Source organism: Wyeomyia smithii, chromosome 2 (assembly GCF_029784165.1).
Source record: "Wyeomyia smithii strain HCP4-BCI-WySm-NY-G18 chromosome 2, ASM2978416v1, whole genome shotgun sequence".
NCBI classification, from domain to species: domain Eukaryota; kingdom Metazoa; phylum Arthropoda; class Insecta; order Diptera; family Culicidae; genus Wyeomyia; species Wyeomyia smithii.
The window spans coordinates 52,329,043-52,338,208 of NC_073695.1; the positions used below are offsets into that span (position 1 = coordinate 52,329,043).

Consider the following 9,166-nt stretch of genomic DNA (forward strand, 5'->3'; position numbering starts at 1 on the left):
TAAGGCAAGATGCACCCCCTCCGATTTACAATGGAAAAACATTTTAATAACCAAATAATAATTCTATCATTTGAATCGAGGTTTTCTGTAGTCACCCTGTCAATTTTGCAGCACTACAATGTCAGAAAACGTGAATAAAAACAAAAAAAAAAGTTCGTTGCATACGGTCTAGTTTTCTTCTCAGCTGAATTAAGTGTTTTTAGCTCTTTAATTCCTGTTTTCCACCAGCGAAAAGAGTTATTGCATCGAATATCAATGATAATTACCGTTATGTAACCAGAAACATTCTTCTGTTACGTTCAGGGCAAAAGGACTCTTTGTAAACAAATTTTTTGCTTACTTTTCATCTCGTTTTCAGTATTGTCCGGAAGTCCAATCGGCGATCATGGACCGTTGAACAGCTACGATCGGTGCTAGAGGCAATCAAAAACGGTGTTTCCAAAAACCATGCCGCTCGAGTGTATGGAATTTCGAAGAAAACCATTTTGCCATTATTTATTAGATGACAAAATAAGTCGTACTTCCGCAATATTGTGGTGCATTCTCCCCGTGGACGGGGTGCATTTTACCTAATTTGCATGATGCTCCTCGCCCTTTGTTGCGGTGCGTCTTTTATAAATTCTTACACTCACTTAAAAAATGTGTGCTATGCATTTTCTAGAATGTTTTGGAATCAGATGCGAGTTTGAACGAATAAATAAAGGTTTTTATATTTTGATCATAAAAATATAACATTGGTTTTATCTCTCAGATTTAACAAGAATAAACTCTGCTTTCGCTAACTGGTGCGTTTCACGCAAATATTTGCGTGTCGGTACTTTCTTTCCAGACACGTATATGCGCGTTCTATTATCGCGTATATTCCCGCATGGAATACGGTTGTCCAGTGTCCCATCAGGAGAGATTTATTTATTCTTGCATCTGTGAATCCTGCTCCCGCAGAATCAATCAGTTTAAAACCGTCCAAGTATGTAGAAACTAGAAGAGCCTTCTCGAATTCCGGGCCTATCTTGTTCCCAACTTTCTCGCTCTGTTTCTAATATTCTGTAGTGAGTTTCTATGTTTGATTCCATTTGTAAAAAATCCACGTGGTTTATTAGAATATTTATTAGGAAATTTCTCAGTATTCTTGGGTGTCCGGTTAGATATTTTGCTTTTAGATTAACTTGCCGATCCTGCCTATGAGCGCTTGTTTCCACCTCCAGTTGAACCACCTGATGAAATGGAGGAAGGTGAAGTATTGCTTCTAAGGCTTTTGATGGTGTACTTCTCGATGCATAGTCCAATAGAAAGTTTAGCTTCCTGTAGTTAGTAAATTAGTTTAGTTAATGTTACTGTTTCTTTTCTAGAAAACTATTTCATCGTCACGGTATTATAATTTAAGCGTTTTATATTAGTTTATTTGTATCTGATTAGTCGTCTTAATGAACTAAAGTATTGTTTTTCTTATCATGTGGGTTCCAATTCTCACCAGTAAAAGCTTCTAACTGCGGGAGTTAACACTTGTTTGATAAAATTAATTTTGAAGTCACCTTAGATTGACCACACAAACCAATGTAAAACTAAATTCATGAAAAAACTTGATGCTTGCCTTTGCAAAAAAAACATATAAATTTGGCCGCGTGGATTTTTTCAAACCAAATTATTTACAGTTTTTCTCAGAGATTTTTTTGAAATATCTACGAAAAATTTTATAAGGTAACATAGATGGTATACGTGGTATAAGAATTATTTCAACGCGCTTTCGGATGAAAAAAAATGCAAATTACAATTCAAACCATATTTTTCATTTTACAAATTTAAATAACTCAAGCAAATGATCAATTTGTGTCCGCAGCTGTTAGTGGCAGCTGATCTTTGATCTGGTGCCAATGAAGGACTCTAAACAATGGTGTCCTCCAGTGAAACAGCGGGTTGGTGCCGGCCTTATAAGAATCGGCCATATCCAGGTAGCGAAAATGAATCTGGGAAATACCCGCAATCTTTCCGACTTCTATAGGGACACGAGGGTGTCCAAACTCGCCTTTAAATGGGCGTTAGTAAAATGTCTATAAGACTTTATAAATATTTTTTAAGTATTATTAATGATTTATAGAGATTTTATTGAAAACCATCTGAAAGCGGGCTTGGGCACTAGAAAGTGAAGGGTCCGCAAGTTCGACATTGCACATTGTTTTATTTTGCTGATTTCAGGCTCTAAATTGATAGTGTCCTCACATTTGGTTTCAGTGATATACTTTATTAAGAAAAGTTTAGGGGTCATCCACATACCACGTGGACAGATTTTTAACGATTTTGAACCCCCCCCCCCTCCCCCTCCGTGGACAACCGGTATTTCGGTATTCATAAAAATAAAAACCGGTAAAAAACCGGTATTTTTTTCGGATTAATACAAACCAGAGGTGACTTGTGGTCTTTGAACCTTCTTTTTCAAATACAAAAATCTTAAAATCATAGTTTGGGGAAGTAATGATGATTGTCCGCGAAAAAAAAACGCATGTCATTCTCTCTGTACTAGGTATTTAAAATAAAACTGAAAAATAATTAAAGATATAAGGTGTCGAACGTCTCCGGTAGTGGTTGTCTTCGGCCGGTTTTCTGCCGCAGTCTTATGTAAAAACCTCCCGAAGTAAGCCACTGCCGAAGAATAAAATTTGGATTCGAAATTTATTTTTTGCTTAGCGTTTCAGGTTGCATCTATGTATGGACGTGTCGCTGCATGATTATGTTTTTGCATATATGAGTACCTATGCATCATTACGATCCAGATTGTTTTGTAAGATTAGGACCTCCGCGACCACAATTCGATCTCTTGTGGTATACGATCCAGATACAACACTGGATAACAGTGTTTGAAGAACTCCAATGAATGAATCTAGTGATATGATTGCGAAGAACATAATTTCGTAACTAATGTTATAACAAAAAACATGCAGATTTTTACTTAATTTTTTTTTCACATCGCAAAACTTAGTTTCAAATTAGTGAATAACTTTAAAATTTGTAGATAAACAATATTTGAAACTGTTGAGAAGAGTATATGAATAAAGTAAAAAAAAAAAAAAGAAATCACGATCAGACCAGAATTTACTTTTTACGAATCCGAATGAATAGAAGATAAATACTTCTTTATTCTGTTCGATGCTCTTTAAACAGATCGTTCAAATTATTTATTATTATAATTATATTATTTATTTTAGCTCCTGATGGACAAACGAAAAATTTGGCATATGAACAAGTTTGTAACTGAAATAGAAATTAATGTTTGAAATGAGAGGTTGGTAAAACATATATAAAAATATAGAAAATTATGGAAAACTTTTACACGAGTGAGGCCGGGTACATTCAGCTAGTTGCTAATAAAAGACCGCTGCGGTACGGGCGACGAAGGTTTGAAGTAATCAAATTTCACTTTTCACTTCATTTTACTGCTCCTTGAGAGCAGTAATTTTTAGGATGAAATTCTTTATTGGTTGATTATTTCATCCTGTAAACACTTTATATCAACAAAAAATGAATTCCCAATCCAAATTTATATTTATTTATTGTTTTTTAAGTTTTACTTTCAAGTTGCACAAATGAATAATGAATTTTCGCTGACATGATTGTGATTACTGCCTCAAACTATGATTTTCATAATTAGTAGTTGAACTGGCAGGTTCAAAACTCACGCGTTGCCACTGTGAGTATAAGAGTGTAAAAAGACTAGTAAAAAAAATGTTTTGCTTTACTGATATGAAGTTTTTTGACATATTATCGATACAAACAAACACATCGTCTGAATCCGAGCAGAACAAACAAAAAGATAACAAAAATTGATAAATAGTTAAGGGTAAATTACTATTTAATGTTGCTTTTGTATGAATGTATTAATTATATACATAATTATATACATTATATAATTATATACATATACATCGTCATGTGATTTGTAAAGCCTGCCCAAATGAGTAGCATTCATTAGCCTAACAATGATTTATGAATATTGTGAAAAGTTTTTTTTTCAATTTAAAGAAAAATACCAAAAAAACCGGTTTTTTCGCCTCTCTAATACCGGTATTTCGGTATTGAAAAAATATCGGTTTTACCGGTTTTTGTTTTACCGGTAAACCACCCTAGAAAAATGAAGTGTTTTATCCATCTGGAAGCGATACGAAACATTTAATTTTTGAGGACTGTGAGATAGACAGCCAGTCTCTTCGGGATATATTTGCCAGCAGTTTTGTCGAAGATATCAAATCTCTATCTATTACATTTGAAAGAATATAAATAGTTTCATATGGGAACCTCACTCAAGGTATAATCATCAATATATTTATTTCAACTTTTTCTACATATTTTATATCTTCTTCAAGATAATTAATTCAATAATAATAATAATAATAATAATAATAATAATAATAATAATAATAATAATAATAATAATAATAATAATAATAATAATAATAATAATAATAATAATAATAATAATAATAATAATAATAATAATAATAATAATAATAATAATAATAATAATAATAATAATAATAATAATAATAATAATAATAATAATAATAATAATAATAATAATAATAATAATAATAATAATAATAATAATAATAATAATAATAATAATAATAATAATTATAATAATAATAATAATAATAATAAAAATATTAATAATAATAATAATAATAATAATAATAATAATAATAATAATAATAATAATAATAATAATAATAATAATAATAATAATAATAATAATAATAATAATAATAATAATAATAATAATAATAATAATAATAACTCGGTACCGTTTGAGAAGGTGGGGACTCGACGCGGCTTAGCTGCTAGCTGCCGAGCGGGTCGTAGGTTGCGGATAACGATACGGCCATTAAATATAATGGTTAGTTGCGAATACTTGAATAAGCAATCCCGGACAAGCAGCGAGGATGGTCTATGGATGTGGCGGGGCCTAACAATGGGCTTTGTTGAGCTCCCTAGAAATACCACAATATCCGAAAACCAGTCCTGACAAGCGAGCTGGTCAGTACCTAAGCCCAAAACCCTACCAATCGGTTAGGCTTCCGATTAAAAAAGTGAACCCAGAATGGAGACACGACATAGAAGAAATAGGCCAATGCGATCGCCCGAGGAGGGAGCCCTTACTGGAGCTGGTCCTGGAACAGGGGACAGAGCGAGCGGCCAGCGGTTGGAGGAGAACGAGGTGCAAGAGCGGCTCTCCAGTCAACGGGCACAGCCCGTAAACTATACGCAAAACAGTCAAAGCAGCAACAGACACCACCAAGGCACTGCTGCACCTGCTGATGATGCTGCGACCGACCGTCGTCAGTCGCTCACGTTGGCAGGCCGCCAACGGCAATTGATCATGTGGACTAGGGAGATGAACATGTATGTGATTCGTTGCTACCACGTTTGCACGAAGTTGGAGACGGATATGTCTGGCAGGCCAAGAATGCTAGACATGTTCATTGAGCAGTACCCTCGGTTTGCCAACCAGCTTGACCGGAACAAGTTGTACAGCCGACAGCGAGCAATACTATCCAACAATATGCTCACTGTGACGGAGCTGGACACCATCAGGCTGGAAGTGCAGAGGGAGTTAAGAGAAGGGAATGGATCGAGCGATACGTCGAGCAGGAGTTCTGCAGGGCATGATGCATCGGTTGCGAGTGAGGAGCCGGAACACAATGCATCGATAAACACGGCAGTGGAGGAGCTACGCGCTTCGGAACAAACAATGGACCAACAACGACAACAACTACGGGACGAACTAGCTTTCCAGATCGACACAGCGGTTACACAGTTTCGGGGAACAGACCCCACTTCCCGACACAAAATACCAAAACTACAGTATTCCTACCGGCTGACGAATGCAGTAAGAACCTTCAATGAGGATATTTTGCCACAGTATTCGGAAGCCGCTGAGAACCTTGAGGAGCTGCAGTTTATAGTGTATTGCGCAGCTGTAGCCGTCGTGAGAACCCTGGGACTACGGACCTATCCCCAAGGTAACGGTGAAGGTCGTCCCTGTCCCAGTGCGCAGAAGCCCGCATGGATGCGAGGACTGGAATTTAGGATTGCAACTTTGCGGGTAAAAATCGGTCGGTTGACACAGTACACGAGGGGAAACCGATCAAGGAGGCTGGTTCGTCAAATAGCGGAAATCGTAAAGCCCGCAGCGCTCCGAGATCTCAGTGAACCCAAAATCACGGAGATTCTCGACACCCATGTACAACGGTTGAGTGCTCTTGCAAAACGGATGCGGCGTTATGGTGAATGTTCGAGACGGAAGAAAGAAAATCGGATGTTCAGCACGAACGAGAGAGAGTTTTATAACCACATCAGGAACGACAAACCCGATTACAGCGAGGGGCTTCCGGAGATTGGCGAAGTTACACAGTTCTGGGTCAATTTATGGGAGAACCCCGCTCAACACAATGACAGCGGGATGTGGTTGGTAGGAGAGGAAGAACATTGTGATGGAATTGAACGCATGGCTGCTGCAGTAGTAACCACCCAGGATATCCGGGAGGCTACGCGGTATATCAGGAATTGGGCCGCACCCGGACCAGATTTTGTGCACAACTTCTGGTATAAAAAACTGTCAGCAGCCCACGGACGACTAGCGGAATGCTTCAACATGGTGCTAAGAGACCCCCAGGAGTTACCAGAATTCATCACGAAAGGGGTAACCTACCTCCTACCGAAGGATCGTAACACGGCTAATCCAGCTAAGTACAGACCAATAACATGTCTCTCAAGTCTGTATAAAGTGCTCTCGTCGGTAATCACTCGAAAAGTGCAGGACCATTGCGAGGTGAACAGAGTGATGACTGAGGAACAGAAAGGCTGCCGCAAAAACACGCAAGGCTGCAAAGATCAGGTCATCATTGATGTGGTTATTGTTGGCCAGGCAAGCCGAAGCAAACGAAACCTTGGTATGGCGTACATCGACTATAAGAAGGCATACGACTCGGTACCTCACTCGTACCTCATAAGGGTACTGAAGTTGTATAAAATAGACGATGGCGTCATCAGGTTGATGCAGCACGCAATGGGAATGTGGAGCGCGTCTCTCCACGTTACCGACGGAGCAACAGTGTTACGGTCTAGAACTCTCAGCATTAGGAGGGGGATTTTCCAAGGCGACACCTTCAGTCCGCTATGGTTTTGCCTCGCGATGAACCCCCTTAGCAGAGCACTCAACCGATGCAGCTATGGCTATCAATTGAAAAGTGGGACTATAAGTGCAAAAGTAACCCACACCTTCTACATGGATGATTTGAAGTTGTTTGCGGAATCAAAGGAGAAGCTGCGCCATCTGTTACAGGTGGTGACAACGTTCAGTAACGATATCCGGATGGAGTTTGGTGTCGACAAATGCCGACTTGTCAAACTTCATCGAGGCAAATTAGTGGACGCCGACAGTTTCCGCATCAACGAACGAGATGAAATTCGAAGTATGGCTGAAGGTGAATCGTACAAATACTTGGGTTTCCTGCAACTGAAAGGTATTCACCACACCGCGATCAAGAAAGAGCTGCAGGAAAAGTTCTTGTATCGTGTCAGCCGTATTTTGAAGTCCTTCCTCTCAGCCGGCAACAAAACGAAAGCAATCAACACGTTTGCCGTGCCAACACATATTGATAAGGTGGCATCAAATGCGTGGCTGGTGCGAGGTGATCTCTTTATGGAGACAGAAGGTTTTATGATAGCCATCCAGGACCGGGTCATTGCGACGAAGAACTACCGTAGGTACATATTGCACGAAGAGGTGGAAGATCGATGCAGAAAGTGCAATGCGGTAGGGGAAACGATCGAACATGTCGTCGCAGGTTGTCAGGCGTTAGCAGAGGCAGCCTATCTCGGTCGACATAATGCGGTCGCCAAAATTGTGCACCAACAACTTGCACTGAAGCACAATTTGGTGAACCAGTATGTGCCCCACTACAAGTACCTGCCGAGTCCGGTTCTGGAGAATAGCTGCGTAAAATTGTACTGGGATCGCGAGATCACTACGGACGTCCTGATACGTGCCAACCGTCCCGACATTGTGGTCTACGACAAAAGGATGAAGCGGGTAACCATCATCGACATCGCTGTACCGTTAGATCGTAATGTCCAATCAACATTCTCGACCAAGATTACGAAATACCACGATTTGGCTGAGAAGTTGAGGCAGATGTGGCACCTTGAGGGTGTACGTATAGTCCCGGTATTAATCTTTGCTACTGAACTGGTTCCCTATGCCCTTATAAATTCCCTGGAAGAGTTGGAGCTGAGAAATGAACTACACAGCATACAGAAAGCAGTGGTTCTTGGGACCTGCAACACGGTACGAAGGTTTCAGAACCACCACAACACATCCAACTAAAGCAGACGGTATTAGGATTAGGATCAAACTTGACGAATCCACCGAGCCTAACCCCTTTGGCATTCAAGATAGCCCGGGGTAAGTGAAATGTTCCAGCAATATGCTGAGAAGTGCGAAATTCGGATAATAATAATAATAATAATAATAATAATAATAATAATAATAAGATTATTGACCATGCCTAAATACACATTTTTTGCTAAACATTTTACCTTGGTATAGTTCAAAACAAAAAAGTTATTTAAGTATTATTGGGTTATTATTAAAGACAATGGTAAATCGTGATTTCGCGGAAGCCGCGAATCCCGCGAAATCCGGCATCGACCGCGGAGCTAACAAAAATCCGCGAAATGCCGCGAAAACCAGCAACACAAATCTGAAGACTAATGTGCACCTCGATGACGACGAGAGGTCTTTTCTTACGCAACCAATAAGATGGAATAGTACTACTCCCTGACAACGAGATTGTCTCAGGCTGGGTTACTACGGTACGGTTACTAGATCCTCTCCGAGCAAAGATTTTGGCGATTGGAAAAAAAGAAATCCAGAGTGTGCAAAATCGAAGTTACAAGATCGACCTACTTTGTTCAAGTAACAAGCATTTTTGCATTTATAAAAATACGCGAGAGTGAGATCGATATTATAATTTTGGTAAGTAGTCGAAACGCGAACGGTTTCTTGAACCTTTCCGGTGGGCAAATAAATATTTATCGATTCCCGGAAACTCGATAGTTGCGGAATGCAGCGTGAGTCAGAATAACTTGAAAACAACGAGCCTGCCGACACCAA

General features: G+C 39.2%; 1 protein-coding gene across 1 annotated transcript; it reads left to right on the forward strand.

Moving 5' to 3' along the window:
• Nucleotides 1-5,089: 5,089 nt before the first annotated feature.
• Nucleotides 5,090-8,377, forward strand: LOC129719619 (uncharacterized). The gene has a single exon (XM_055671010.1). It carries the CDS (start codon nt 5,090-5,092, stop codon nt 8,375-8,377), a length of 3,288 nt encoding a protein of 1,095 aa, XP_055526985.1.
• Nucleotides 8,378-9,166: the final 789 nt, after the last annotated feature.